General features: G+C 49.8%; 1 protein-coding gene across 1 annotated transcript in view; it reads right to left on the reverse strand.

Moving 5' to 3' along the window:
- Positions 1-13,007: 13,007 nt before the first annotated feature.
- Positions 13,008-15,279, reverse strand: part of LOC308224234 (uncharacterized protein) — a gene marked incomplete at its 3' end in the record, with an annotated part of 54,102 nt that continues 51,830 nt past the window's right edge. The window contains exon 2 of the mRNA XM_080623988.1: positions 13,008-13,462. Within this exon, the coding sequence (XP_080480114.1) occupies positions 13,008-13,430 (423 nt within the window). The 5' untranslated portion in view covers positions 13,431-13,462. The remainder of the gene's footprint in view (positions 13,463-15,279) is intronic.

Below are 15,279 nucleotides of genomic sequence, written 5' to 3' on the forward strand. Positions count from 1 at the left end.
GGCTCTCCTTCCATGACTGATAGTTCCAGCAGCTCAGATAGGCTGCATTCATCTTGGAAAGTTGCTTTTGGCATCCTGATTTTATTTTTTAAACAAGGCTTTAGCTATGCTGAGAGGGAAAAAAAAAAAAAATAGGATCAAATGAGAATCATCTACAGTGCTCTGGCCAAATTTCAAATTGGGACTGGGTAGCTGTGACTCAGAAGCATGTTTATAACCATGCAGGAATAGAAGTTTGGGATTTTTTTCCAGGAACAAATTCATTACCTACTTGATTAGGAAGAGATGTTTTCCCCATTTGCAAAGGGGAAGCTCTGCCAAGCGCCAAGCACCTCTGCAACAGGGAGGCAGAACCCCAGGCTGGTGCAGCTCACCCATGGACACCCAGGACTACATGTGAAGAGGGTCCAAGCAGCTCCAGGGTGGCATCTCTGGAGGTAGGTACCCCACCAGTCTCTGCCTGATATTCATCTGTGCAAATGTTAGCAGCTGTGGCATAGGCCACAACAGCCCTGTTGGCATCTGTACTGCCAACAAAACCCCAGGCCAGGCACAACAGCCTTGGCTGTGCTGTAGAGACTGCACTGCCTTGCAGAGAGGAAACTCTCACCGAAGCCAGGGCAAGTGTTTTCTCTCTGCTGTCTGCTCACTCTTTTTGATGACAACCTTACCCGACTCACAGTGCTCCTCACAAGGTGCCTGCCTCACCAGGACATGCCTTTCCCAGCACTAACAGAGACGAGCAGAATCTCATTGCAAAACTGCCTGGGCACATTCCCACCACAGACCCAAAGTGCTGACTTCTCAGGGTCAGCACCATAATTTATTCACCGAGAAATTAGATGGCTGGAAGACTAGTGAAAGCCAGCAAACTCCATGCCGAGCTATAACCTATGCATCCAGATTTAAGCAACTACCACTGCTCCACCAAACTCCTGGTCATTTTGGCTGAAGCAGCCACACCAGCTGTCACGCAGCAGCAGTGGCATTAAAATTTGAAACTGCTTTAAGCTGAAAGTGTAATTTGCTGCATATTGCCATAAAACATGGCAAAACCATTGCTTGTTTTAATCACCAAGACCAGTAAGTCCAACATCCAGTCTTGGCATCTTTAAAATCAATGGGATAACAACCCTGTAAAGCTCTCTCCCCTGGGTTGGAGGAATAACCCTCTGGAAATGGGGATTTTGGTCACTATATCTCCCCCAAGCAAGCTCTCACGAGCAGGAACACAGGTGATGGCTGCACAGAAGCAGTGCCATAGCAGCTCCCACCCAGCCTTCCCCACCACAGCTCCCTCCCCAGATATAAGGTAGAGCACACCTTGCATTCCCACCCTAGAAGAACTCTTTTCCCAACCTCTCTTCAAGTGTTTGCCTAAAAGAATTCAGCCCAGAGCATCTTTGGCCCCATTTTTTAAAATGCCTGTGAGTTCTCAGCTGCCAAGCAAAATGCAACACAAACCTGAAGCAAGATGCCACACACATGAGTGTGGTACCCAGAAGGTTCCACTTAAGGTTCCCAAACCCACAACATCTCACCACACTCCAGCAGGGCCCACCAGTCCCCAGCTTCTTCAGGGGTGAGATGCCAGAGCTGACTCCATGCATTAGCCACGTTTTTTTCAGGGAGCTTCAGGCAGAGCTTGGAGGAAAACCCATGAGCCACCATCCCTTTTCCTCCTCCCCTCACTGCTTTCATGCAGATGCTTTCCAGTGGCTGATCTGTTGTGACATCCATCTGCACAAGCAAAGGAGAAACACACTAAAGGTGTCTCCACAAGTCAGGCAGGATGCCAGAACAGGGATCAGGTGTGTATATAATATGCTTCTTGTGCTCTCCCTGAGCACTCTTTGGCATGGGCCGGGCATGCCAAGATGCTGGCATCGCAGTCTGGTACCAGGTCCTGCTTGGGTGGCCCAAGACCTGGGGCTCACCACCACCCACAGTGCCCTGGGATCACAAACACCGCAAGATAAATTCCTCATGTACCTCCTGAAGCCACCAGAAGTGCCCATATGCACCACAGAGCCTTGAAGTTGGATATTCCCCCACACTGCATCGCTGTGGGACCGGAGCAGCTCATATATCAGAGCTACCGATAAAATAGAAGGATGATGTATCTTGAATCAAAGAGGGATTCAGCAACCAAATAATCACAAGATGAAAGAGCTGGGAGAGGTTTAAAAGACAAACAAGAAACCTCTGGCTCTGTGCACTTATGGGGACACAGGATGGTTGTGCATCCAGCCCTGCAAAAATCACAGGAGCTGGTTTTGGTGCTTGGTCTCACTCTACCACTGTAAAGCTCAGTGCCAGAACTTACCCATCTCCCCACAGGCTGCTCGAGTCTTTGTACCCTCCAAAAAGTCCAAACCAAAACCAACAGCCACTTTTGCAGCTGCATACGCCACACGAAAAAAAGCACAAAGGATTTGCTGACAGCTCAGGCAGAGGTAGGGCTGTCAGCAACCATCCTTAAACCACTGCAGCCAAGGAACAATTGGCTTGCAGTATGCAACGCGTACTTGCAGTAATGCTATGCAGAGGGAAGCATCCCTTGTCCTGCTGCTGCCCATTCTCCTATTTCCTATCAAATCACTCCATGCTGGTGGGGTGATGATTGCAGTGCTCCTTGGGCTAACTCACTCTGCCTTAGGCTGGGAGGCTTTGTGGCTCAGCTGAAGAGGCCTGAAATAGTCACCCATTAATAAATTGCCTGGAGTGCCCTGCTGCTTTATTTAGCCTTGCAAGTCGGGCTCTAATTAGCATTCGCAGCCACATCTCAGCTGCTCCAGGCAGGCATGCAGCAATCCCACTTCCCAGAGAACAGCCATCCGCCTGCCCCTGCTTTTCCATTAGATTAAAGCAAATTTCCATCTCTGCTTCCAACTCCCAAGTCCCTCTGCACAACGTCTCCCCTCAGCTGAGCCACGGAGCAACCCAGCCCCACACTAACCAAGAGCTGGCAACAGGTGAGATAACACCTCTCCATCCTCTTCCGTTTCAGATGGGTCCAACTCTGGGCACTGCACTTCCAGAGAGGCTGATCTAAGAGGATCCATAGGGGAAAAGTAGGGATATCTGAGAATGACCCTGCCAAAAAGATTGTGGCTGGGCAGCAAGGATAAGAGGAGACCAAAGAAGGGGGAGGGAGACAGAAGCACAAGCCCAGGAGGACTATTCCCCTTCTTGCCGCAAAAGTCCTGTGAGTGCAGCACTCGGAGGGGCAGATCATGCCATAGCCAAACACCAAGCTGCCAAGCCTTACACATGCGTAGGAACAAGGAGACTGAGCTCAGAAAAGACATCCTCAGGGCCAGCCATAGACATTCAACAGGACAAAGCTTTATTTTGGCCCGCCAAAGGGTTGGAGAGGGATCTTTAAAAGCATTTTTTCAACCTCTGCACTACTCAAAGCAAACCAAATCCCTCACTTTTCTCCACCAGCATCCTCATGACCTCTCTGGAGCAGCAATGTTAGCTCCTGCCAAAGCCTGCAGGCGATTTTCCTTCTTTAGATATTTTCTTTACCCTCCCCCCCCAAAAAAGGTAGGTCCATGCCCAACCACTATCCTGCTCTTTCTCTGATCCTCTGCCTGCCCTTCAAGACTCAAGTCAGACAAACACAACCATGGTACCAGTGAGCAGGATGATGGAAGAGTCTCTTGCCTTTGAGCTTCAAATACTCCCTGCGATAAAAAGCAAGCTGGACTAGAAACCCACCAACTCCATCCGCAATGTAATGAAGCCAAATTCACAGGCTCAGCTTTCTCAGAAGCAGCCTGCTAGCAAACAGGGTAGCTTCAATAGAATTAAATCGTCAGGATAAGAGCCAGGAGAAGATGGAGCTGTTGTAAAATTTTTCCTGCAGTTCTGAACTGGCACTGAGCAGCTGATGCTCAAGACAGCCAGAGCAGCCCCATCCCTGGCGCACAGCCAGGAAGGAGATGCTGCTTGCATCTTCCAAACCTGTGAAAGAGAAAAGGCCAAAGAGCAAAACCTCTCTCCAAAAGCTACTCAGTGCTGGGAGGTGTGAAAAAACCATCCTCCTTGCTGCGGCGACAGGCAGTCATCAGCTCGACATCCTCTGTGAAGGCAAACACCCTCGCCCATCCCCGGGAAAGCTCAGCTGAGCACGTCTTGTGCGATTCCTCAATGGGAAAAAGTTCATTGAAGAATTTTTTGGCTTATTTCCACTTGAGCAAATGCACAAAGAAGACAGTTTCAGCACGTTACCTGCTGGTTTGCTGTCTCATAAGCTGCAGTGGGGAAAAAATTACCCCTGTGAAGCTTCTCTGATGACAAAAATAAAGGACTCGTGGTTTATTATCAGAGCTCATAAAGACAACACATGTTTCATTACAGCATCATCCGCCACAGTGACGTGCCCCAAACTTGCAGGAAAGCTGCTTCCCACAAACAACCCTTACACAACTGATTAGCATCATCCATGATGGATGAGGTAAAACACTGGCGATTTCAGGTGTGTTTTGGGAAGGACGATGTCATATTGATCTCCTTCAACACCATGGTCCCCCACAGCTGGAGATAAGCATGAGCACATTTTCCCCAGTTAAAGCGTGAGAGCCTTGCTGGTGTACATAGACACAGCCCAAAACCAGCCAAGCAATGAAACAGCAACATATATGGGTGACCAACGCATTCGTAACCCTGCACCAAAGGATCAGAATGGAACTTCCCCACTGAGCATGCAAAAGGTAAGTGGAGACAAGAAATACATCTCTCCTCTATGCTTCTCAAAGAAAGATCTCTTGACGTTTCAAAGGCCACCTTAGGAAATCAAAAGCCACATTGAAAGCTGCTTTAATACAGTTTCACAGACCTCATCAACTTTTCACACGACATTTTTTTCAGCTCTCAAGTAGTGCAAGCAGCCCAAGCCAGGGATTAATGTTTGTCATGCACAAACACAGCAAACACCTTTTGAACTAGGAGGGACCAACTGGCAAGTGCAGAAAAACCTGTAACCCTTCAGAGCAGCTGAACTGAGATCAGGTCCCACACACACAGAAGAAATTTCCCTGTTGCTGCATTCATTTGCACAGTTAGGTGGAAGTGTCATTTCCAAGGTACAAGTAAGTCTGCAGGAAGCAAGTCTCTCTGGGGACAGCTTGTGCACTAATCCTCACAGCTAAGTTTTCACCAAACTTTCAAAAACCTTTCCCAAGTTTGAAGACTATGTGGTCTGAAATGAAGAAAATGCCATTTTGGGCATGCACAATGAGACACCATCTATGTTTTAAGATGTTAAACATTGAGTTAAATGAAAAGTAAGTTATAATCTGATTGGACTAAATACCTTCTGAGGTCCCTTCCGTCCTGAATTATCTTCTTACCCTGACATCTCTTAGGTATAAATAATACAAGGGAGTGAGTGTACTACACCTCTAGAAACAATTAATAGAAAGTACATGAACCACACACACTTGAGAGGCTGGAAAGCACCTCTCTCGCAAGCATCTCCTGGCCAGCAGACAGCCTCCCCACCAGAATTACATAGGAACAGCTGGAGGCTGCCTAGGAGAGGGGAATAGGTTGGATTATTCCCAGGGAGAGAAGGAACAAGGGTGCAAATGAGTACTGAATACCAGAAGTTTCACTGCGTGCATGCTGCACTGAATCACCCTCACAGTGAGAGAAGATAAAACCAGGACTGATATAGCAGAGGGTTGTGCTGCCATCCAGAGGGACTTCAGCAACCTGGAGAAACAGGCAGAAGAACAATATGAAGCTCAGCTTTGTGGGAAAGGCCAAGTCCTGCACTTTAGGAAGAACAACTCAGTACATGCTGGCTGGAAAGCAGCTTGGCAGACAAAGCCCTGCAGAGAGACATGCACTCACTGGAACAACTCCAGCGAAGGTGACTAAAGGAGTAGAGCAACTGCCCTACAAAGATGCTGGGAAAACAGCGGCTGCTTGGCCTGGCTGAGCAGATCCTATCAGTGTGTATGAATACCTGACAGTGGGAAGGCAGAGCCAGACTCTTCTCTGTGGCATCCAGTGACAGGACCGGAGGCAATGGGCACAAAGTGCAATAAAAGAAAACCCTAAGATATACATGGGAATAAAGTTTTTAACTGCAAGAGGAACAGAGTATTTGGGACAGGCTGCGCAGAGAGGTGGTGGCATTTCCATTCTTGGAGATAATCAAATCCATCTGGACATGGTCCTGGGCAGCTGCTTTCGGTGACTCTGCTGGAGGTTCTTTCCAACCTCACCACCTCCCAGCAATTCTGGTCTTCCAAGCCATGGCCAGCCCCCAGGTCAAACTCTCTCTGAAGGCTGGTTTCTGGGAAGCACAACCAGCCCCTGCACAGTGCACGGCTTTGACACAGCCAAGATGTCCTAACAAAGCTTCCTGACACCCACAGCTGAGACTCCAGTGAGGAAAGCAGGAAAAAGGTGTGCCAGGATTCAGTGACAAAATACGGGGCAGCAGCTCCCAAGCAGAGGCATCTGCTTGGAACCACCTTGTCCTGAATAGCAACCACCTCTGAACAAGCACAGTTCCCCAAAAGAGTGGCCTCAGCTGTGTGGGAAGGCTGGGACTGACCATAACCTCTCACCCTCCCACCAGCACTTAGGAGGCTTTGCAAAGTCACCTGCATTAATTCAGAAAGGGAATTCACCCAGGGTGTGCCAGAAACCCAGGCTTCAAGGAAGTTCAGGGAAAGATGCTGCTATTTTCAGGCTGTTGCCAGGATATTCAGTGGAACTCAAGTTCACCCTGGGTCAGAAAACAATCTCTTCCCCTTGCATCCAAACCTTGGTCTGCAGTGAAAGGAAGAGGAGAGACCACAGGGAGGCCGATCCAGAGCAGATCTCTCTGGGAGAGATGCTCAAGGCCAAGTTACCATAATAAAAGCCATATTTCAAAGCTCCAGGTTTAGTAAATCCAAGGCTCTTTCTACCACCTGCCTTGCTATTCTTGTAGGGTAAAACATAAGCAGGGAAAATCATCTTAACTGAGATGCATTCATTAGACTCTCAGAGAGGTTAATTGTTTTGCCCTGGTTTGCAGAGGATTTGCATAGCAGACATGGTTATATCTCCATGAAGGATGCTCCAAGGTACAGGATTCGTGGCTTCACTTGTCACAGACATCTCAGTGGCTTTGCAGGGCCACTGCAGCTCCTGCCAGCTGCCCTGACCTTCCTGCCCAGCTCCCAGCCACATGGCAGCAGATGTCTGGATGGAAGCCCAAGGCAGAGAAGGATGTGGATAAGCTGCCTCTGATAGTGACCACTACTGCAGAGGTGCTGAAGGAAGAAAGTCACCGACCTCCCAGGACAGAGTCAGGGACAAAGGCATGAGGAAGGATAACAAGCACTGGATAGTAGTGCCAGAGCTGAGACCAGGAGGGGATGCCAGGTCACCTTCTCCCTTCCCCAGCAGCACCCCCAGAGGTGAAAGGGCTGCTGTTTCACAGGTCCCTCTCAGCATCAACACTGCAGCCAAGAGCCAGTGTCCTCCTCCAGTCCCACACTGTGGCAGGACAGCATGGAGCAGCCCCCCATGGAGCCCACTTGAGTGAACAGGAGCTGCTGCACAGGGTAGGGAGCAGGGCTGCTGCTTACAGCATGGCAGCAATAACCAATAACCCAACACCTCTCCCAAAACTGTGCTGCAGAGCTACCGACACCAGTGACAGCAACTCAGAGCCAGCTTGGGGCTTGTCCCTTTCCCTGCAGACCTGAGGAGGGCTAGGCATGATGACCACTGGTCCAGCCAGGGCTACTGCTGTCAAAGCAGCCTCAGCCTGGGGGCATTTCCCAGGCAGCCTCACCAACGTGAGGGGCAAAAGAGGCAGCGCCACTCCACGTGTGTTCCTGCCCTCTCCATCTCTGCAGCCAATCAAACCCAGATGCACGTGGGGAATATGCTGGGAAGCAGCGATGGAGCTGGCAGCGCAGTACACACCAAGGGGAGGCTTTGTCTCATTCAGCACCAAGGAAAATAAAAATTATGAAAAAAAAAAAAAAAAGTCAGCTTCATTTGTAATCTGGGTGCAGAGCGTGCACATAACCAGACAGACTGCCAAGCTAGGAAAAGCCAAAGATCTGCTAGCAACACCCTGTGCGTTTTCAGTTTCTTCTGTTCTCTTACTTCTTCCAATAAAGCCGCACCAAGGCAGAGCTGCAGTGATGTTACGCTCCAGCCCCAAAGGCTCCCCATGGTCTGTGTTGCGGGTATAGATCTGAACAACAAGCAGAAAGCTTTCCTGTCCTGACACTCCATGCACCACAGGCTCCCAAATGGGCTAAAGGCATCTCGCTGCAAATCACACCACACAAGGGAGTCCTAGCAAAATCATAGCATTAAAGCCATTAACTCTAAGACACTACAAGATAGGAGATCGCTTTTAATGACCTGTAGGAGTACTGTCCTGTACTGTGGGCAGACTGCATCACTTCCCGCAGGACACTGAAACCTGCCACCCATCACCCAGGTACTCCAACACTGAATGATAGCATCCCACCTCCACAAAGCACCAAGGTCCAGCTATTTTCTGCCTGGTATTCTCTGCTCCCTCAATCCCTGTTCAACATTTGGGAATCCAGATTTTCCATGCCTCCTTGCTGTAGATACTCCAAATTGAGGGCACAGCTGTCATTCCCCAGATTGCACAAGCTAAACTCAACAAATATCCATGCACACATGGTTTTAAGCCATGCAAGGCAAGTTTGGGTCCTGTCTGCTGCAAACTCAGCTTGAGGCTTTTCTGGGATGTTCCCTGGGTGGTTCTGTGTGTCCCTACCATCAGCTAAGGAATCAGCTGCTCAGCCTGCAGAAGCCACAGGAGGTTCCCTGTTTGCTTATTTTGACAAGAAGCTTTTCTTTTGAGCGCTCTCTCAGCCTGATGTAGTCCAAATGATGCTGCCACGTGTATGTGGCAAAGACACCAGTGATTCAACCATGACCACTCCACGCTGCCGCAGCACACCAAGCCTTGAAGTGCAGCAGACACCTCCATATACCTCCACCACTGCCCCCAGTGTGTGAACAGTGGGATGGAAGGACATCAGGCCAGGACCCTGGAAAACAGATTTTAGTGTCTGCCTTGTGTGGATGACTTTCTGGCAAAGAATGGCCATGTACCCAGATCAGCAAGTGCCTACATGGAGTTCGACATGAACCAAGGAACAACAAAAGGTGAAGGAGGATGGGAGCGAGGCACTGGGAGTGAGAATCCCAGCAAGATAAGAAGGAGCTGGAATTTACTGAGTTGCTAAATTGAGGACTGTTGGAAAACTTTGAAGTTCAGGTTCTCACACCTGTGCTAACCAATTATATGTTAGTTGTTAAGGGCCTCAAAGATATGTATCCAATCACAATGGGCCAAGTTATTGCAAACAACTTTAAGAAATAGTATATAAAGAGTTAGTGTTTCTATAATAAATGGCTTTGTCTGGTCACATTGATCTCTGACTGAGTCCATTCCGCAACAGCCTTGGGCTTAAGCCCCTTAGTCAAGAACAAGGTGTGCTGGTACACGCACCCTTAACCATAAAGTCAAGCCGCTCACAGAGCCACTGCCCCACACGCACTTAGCCGATGGTGCTTTCTGCTCCCTGCCTCAGTTTCCCTGAAAATAAAGAACAGGGAAAGGAGCATTTCCCCCTCTCTCCTCTTTTTATTCCATTGTATTAAGGATAAAGCACAATTTACTTGTGCTCTTTTTTCACTGGTAAAAGGCAGCAGAGATGGAGGCTCAGTAAGGGTCAGACCTGCTGATGCTAACACTGGTGAGTGAGAAAAAGCATTCACTTCTCTTCCCCCACTGCAACCCAGCAAAAGTGCAGCTGCACACAAAACTCTGGCTGCACACCAGGAATCTGCATCTGCAAGGACAAAACTACTCCAGGGGAACAGAGGTCTCTTATGCAGCAGTTCAGTCCTGCAAGATAGACACCACTCAGAGCACCATGTTTAACCAATAACTCCCCAGGAGTACCGTGGTGTAACTCATCAAGTTTTGGCAACAAGGAAAAAAAAGGGAAAGAAAAAAAAAAAAAAAAAAAAAAAAACAGAGAAAAAAGAAAATAACAACAAAAAAGCCATCAGTTATTGTGGGGCTGCCCTGACCTCACAGGCCATCCCTCAAGGTCTGCTACCATGGCTCAAAGCCAAGCAGGAAACCCATTTTACAGGTTCCCCATATTCCATTTAATGTCCACCACCACACTGGGGCATGGAAAAATACTACTGTTACTGCTCACGAAAAGGGATAGAGCCACACCTCAAGAGCAAAAGCCACTAAGGTGATTGACAGCATACAATACGGGCCCTTCTGAAAATTAAATCACAGGGAAATTAAATTATCGCTAATAAAATTATAGATATGGAAATTCATTTGCTTTTTTCTCCCCTACATGTTATCCAACTAGTCCCAAAGAGCATCCATGGAACCAGGGTTACCGGCTCTGCACACTGGCCTGGACTTTGGCACAATTCTGGGAGAAATGTCACTGGTTGATGAGCCTGCTGTTAAAGCAGAAACCTTAGCACGTGAGTTTTGCAGGTTAATGGGGTACCAGGGCACCTAACTCTGGGACAGACACAGATACAACCCTCTGGGGCTCAGCCTGCTGTGCCAATACTGCCAGCTCCCCAGAAAGGGACCTGGCAGTAACAAGCAGTGGGGCTCTTTGGTCCTCAGAGACACAAGGTCTGCAAAGCCCAGGGGCTGCCATGTGTACTAGAACCCAGCTTCTCCCCAGCACTGGGGGCCTCCTGCAGACCACCAGCATCACCACCTCCTGCAGCATGGCAACAAGTCTGTGGGCTTGTGTGTCTGCAAGGAGAGAGCCTCATGCCTAGACCCCAACAGCGATGAGCCTGGGTGGGTAAAGGGGTGCAGCCCATCCCAATTTCAGGGATACCTGCCTTAGACATGACTTCCTATGCACACCCACAGAACTATTGTAGAGTGGGCTGAAATGCCCAAACCAGGCATTCAGAAACTGGGAAATGCAAAGATTGGACCCTAACAGCCTGGGGAAACAGGTTGGGATGGCAGCATTCGGGGTTGGCCATCTGCATATTCCCACTGCGTTAAAGACAGAAATATTAGACTTTGTGTTTGAATTACTGCTAGCTGGAGCAGATGAGGGTGGCAAAAGGGGCACATCCTACACAGCATGAGCAGGAAGGGCTCCGGCTTCATCTCCCTGCCACAAAATAGAGCTGTAGTCATCCAAGCAGTTAATTAGCAAGCAGCCGTTCTAGGAACTCTCTCCGCCAGCCGACAATTAACAAGGCCATCCCTCTGCTTCCTGCCCGGCCATGATTTATTCATCTGGCATCCCTGGTGGGTCACGAAAGATAACAAGGCACAGAGCACTTGCTGAGCCCATATGTCAATTTATTTCCCCTGTGCAAGGCTCCCTGAGTCACCAGCCAGGAGGTTCCCTGGGCACAAAGGGATGAGCACGGAGCTGAAAGGGCCAGGGAAAGCCAGCTTCACCGATGGGCTGCCTTCCAAAAAAAAGGCAGGAGCAGCCTCAGTGTTACAACAAGCAGTTTTATCACACAAGGCATCCCAAAGAAATCCTACCAGCTTCAAACAAGAGGAACACTGACCTGGATCTCACCAAAGCAACTTGCCACATCTAATTAATACAGGGGCTCCCACCTCCTTCAGGTGTTTTATAATACACTGAATATTCCCAAAATAAAGCGTCTGAGGCAGGGAGCCGCTCCAGACCAGTGACACTGGAGCAGGATGTGCTGCAGCAGCTTAGCCCAGGCAATTCTGCTGAATAGACACAAGGGGGGGGAACCTTGTAATTTAAGTGCAGGATTGAAGCACATGGCTGCAGTCTGAGTTGCACGATGAATGTCGGGCAGGGGAGAATAATCCAGGGCTTTGTAGAATCACAGAATGGTTTAGGTTGTAAGGGATCTTAAAGATCATCTACTTCCAACCCCCTTCCCACAGGCAAGGACACCTTCCACTAGACCAGGGTGCTCAAACACTTGAGCAGTGGCCTGAACACTGCCAGGGATGGAGCATTCACATTAGATAACTTGGAGCTGGCTTTTCTTACAGCACCAAGGCAAACTATAGAATGAAGTTAATTAAAGGAAATTAATAAGTAAACCGAGTGGGTTCTAGCCCTGCCAAGTACTTCTATTTTCACAAATTCATTAGTGTCTCCAGCTTGCCCTGATTCAGGGGTACTTGGCCACTTAGATTAAATACAAATCCATTCGTGGCAGGGCTGAAGCCACAGTAAATGCAAAAGGCAATGACTCCAAACACATCCAAAAGCCTCACTGCAGCCAAGCAAAACTGTCTTGAGGACTTCCAAATTTCCTTTACTCCCACTAACCCCTGCACAATTTGGTGAAACCCCTCATCCAGAGGCCCCTTTGCACCATTCCCATCAAATGCCACCTTCCAGCTCAGAGCCAAGAGGGGCATTTCCAGCCACTTCAGCTGATAAACACTCACCTCCCAGACATAGCATGCCAGTATCTCTCTCCACACACTCCACAAAATCACCCTATCAGAAAAACACCGTGCTCCAGCTGGCTCAGACCAGCCCAATCCATGCAGGACCTGTGTGATGCTTTCAGCCACAGGTTCAGGATGTGTGCTGCATGAGGTCCCAGCGCTGGAGGCAGGACCACATACCCCATGAGTTTTAAGAGCATAGGGAGAAGAAAGGACCCAGAAGAGGTTTGGCTGAGTAGGGGGAAAAAAAACCCAACCAACCAAAACCCCCAAATTAAAAGCAAAACTCATGCCCTGTGTCTCAAGTTTTTCCTTGCCTTTAAAAATCCTCCCCGGATAACAAAGGCAATGGGGAAAAGCAGCCCAGCTTGAGAGTGCCAGGAGATCGAGCACTGCTGAGTTGGCTGCTCCACAGGGGTGATGCTGACATGACACCCCCAACCATGTTCCACCAGCCCCAGGAAGGACAGGCAACGCTCCCACTCCCCCTGGCTGCCCACCTGGGCTGGGGGCTCTCCAGTACTTACTCCCACTCCTTCCTCCGCGCCTGCGGCGTGCTCTGCATCTTGTGCGCCTCATGCGCCTTGATAATGTCCCTCTGCTCAATCAACCCACCCCGTCGGCGCTTGATAACATCCGGGCTCACAGGGACATACTGGCTGAGCCCCAGGTTAAAGGTGCTGCCAGTCTCTGTGCCGGCATCAGCATCTCGGGAGCGGGGGTCATAGAGGGCATCGAAGCTGGCGGCGCGCGAGACAAGGGCCTCGGCCAGGCTCTCGGGCTCCAGCAGGTTGCAGGACTGGGTGGTTTGCATCAGGCCAAGCCGGTGCTTGCGCCACGTCTCCTCTTCGGGCAGGGCCAGGATGTAGCGGGGGGAGGCAGTGTCCAGCTCAGCCCCCCTGCCCGGCGCTGGGGCGCTGACGGAGCATGTGCCGAATCCCAGCATCTTTGGTGCTGTTGCTGTTGTAGCTCATCACTCTGGAGGGGCAAAAGACAGAGAAGGGAAGCTCAGGGCTTTGATCCATTTGCCCCCCAATTCCCTCCCTTCCTCCCACATCAGCTGGAAGTCCCATTTATCCTGGGTTTGTTGGGCTCTCAAACCAGGCACAGGGCACACAATACTGGATCCCCAAGGCTAGGGCATGGCACAGCACCTCCTGTCTTACCGCTTTCCTCCTCCTTCCCAATCTGGGTGCTCTCCATCTCTTGAACCTGCAGCTCTCTGACACAGCAGCCTGTTCTCCCTGGGGACCCCAGAGCAGCACAGCTCCCTGCAGCTGGACCAGAATGTGATGAGCTGTCTCACAGATGGGAAAAGAGGAGACTCGGCAGACCTGGGTCAAACCACCCTTGTGCTGCTTTTGTTTGCATGGGGTTTTTCTCTGCTGGGTTTTTTTTTAATTTTTTGCTTTTGTGAAGGGCTGGGAGGGATTAAAGGGACTGGCATGGCACAGCCCTGCTGGAAACACAACCTATAACACAGAGCAGGGCTCTCCCTGTCCAGCCCAGCAGGCAGCCATGCATTCACCAGGAATCCAGTGCTGCCGGCTCTCGGCTGCCTGCGCAGGCAGGGGCCGTGCAAGGGGCACGCGTGCCAGCAGATGGTGCAGTGCCCTTGCACGCTGCCTCCTGGGGGGTACAGCTTTGGAGCATCCGTGGCTGGAGGGTCCACCTCCCCTGTCCAACCCCACGCAGGTGGGATGATGGGCAGGCAGCCTGGCAGAGGCAGGCAGCAGCTTAGGAGGCTGGGTATGGAAATATCAGTGTGGCTTTGACTCAAGAGCTGCACGTGGGAGCAAAAGGCACAGGAACGCTGCCAGCAACACCACTTAGAGCAACGCTCCTTGGCTAAGCAAAACAGATAGTGCTCTACAGACATGCTTGTATCTGAGGATACACCCAAAGCCTTGCCGTGGTGAAATGCTTTACTCTCATGTTAGAGAGGTGCCGTTCAGCATGTTATTGCTATGGGAAGGGCTTCACTCCAGCAGTTCTTCAAATTCCTCCCCCAGTGCTTACCCACAATGGAGGTGAAAAAGGGGATGACGGAAAAGAGCAAGGCAGCAGGTGCTTCACACCAGTGCTGTCATGCCCTTCCTAACCACAACCCTGACACAGGAGGAAACAACCCAGCAAGGGAAAAGAGAGTTTAAGCCCCCACGAGATACATAATGATGTAACAAATTGAGCAGATCCCTCATCTTAACCTCTCCACAGGGTGTTTGGAGACACCCGAACTCCTCCTCCAGAACAAACAGAGAGGTGAGAATGGCAGTCAGGAGAAAGGCTAGGAAATCACCACACCAGGAGTAAAAGTAAATTACATATAGGAAAAAAATAAAAATGAAGAGTAACTGAGGGGATAAAACAGAGCATGGCCCCCATGTGAGCCAAAATAAGCCTGACATCCCCATGCCACAGAGGAAGAGGGGCACAGCCCAGCGACGGAAGCATCCAACCTCCTTCGAGTCTGTGGTGTTGCATGACAAATATGAAGTGTCTAAAGTTGACCCTGAATTTAAACCTGACCAACCCCAAGGGATACTCACTCCTTAGCAAGGTCTCCAGAAAGAAAAAGGCAACTGTCAGTAAGAGCCTTGGCAAGTTAATTAGCACATTGACAAGAGTTTGGCTGCTCCCACTGAAAGCTATGAACAGATTCTTCACTACTTTGCTTACCCATGTGAGGTTTGTTTTTTAGAGCATTAATTACTTTTTCAATCAGTTCTTTATAATGTATCATTTTTCCAACTTCTGCCTTTTCTTTTGATGTTGCTTTGCTCATTTTCAATGCT

The sequence above is a fragment of the Psittacula echo genome, assembly GCF_963264785.1.
Source record: "Psittacula echo genome assembly, chromosome: 7".
Taxonomy (NCBI): domain Eukaryota; kingdom Metazoa; phylum Chordata; class Aves; order Psittaciformes; family Psittacidae; genus Psittacula; species Psittacula echo.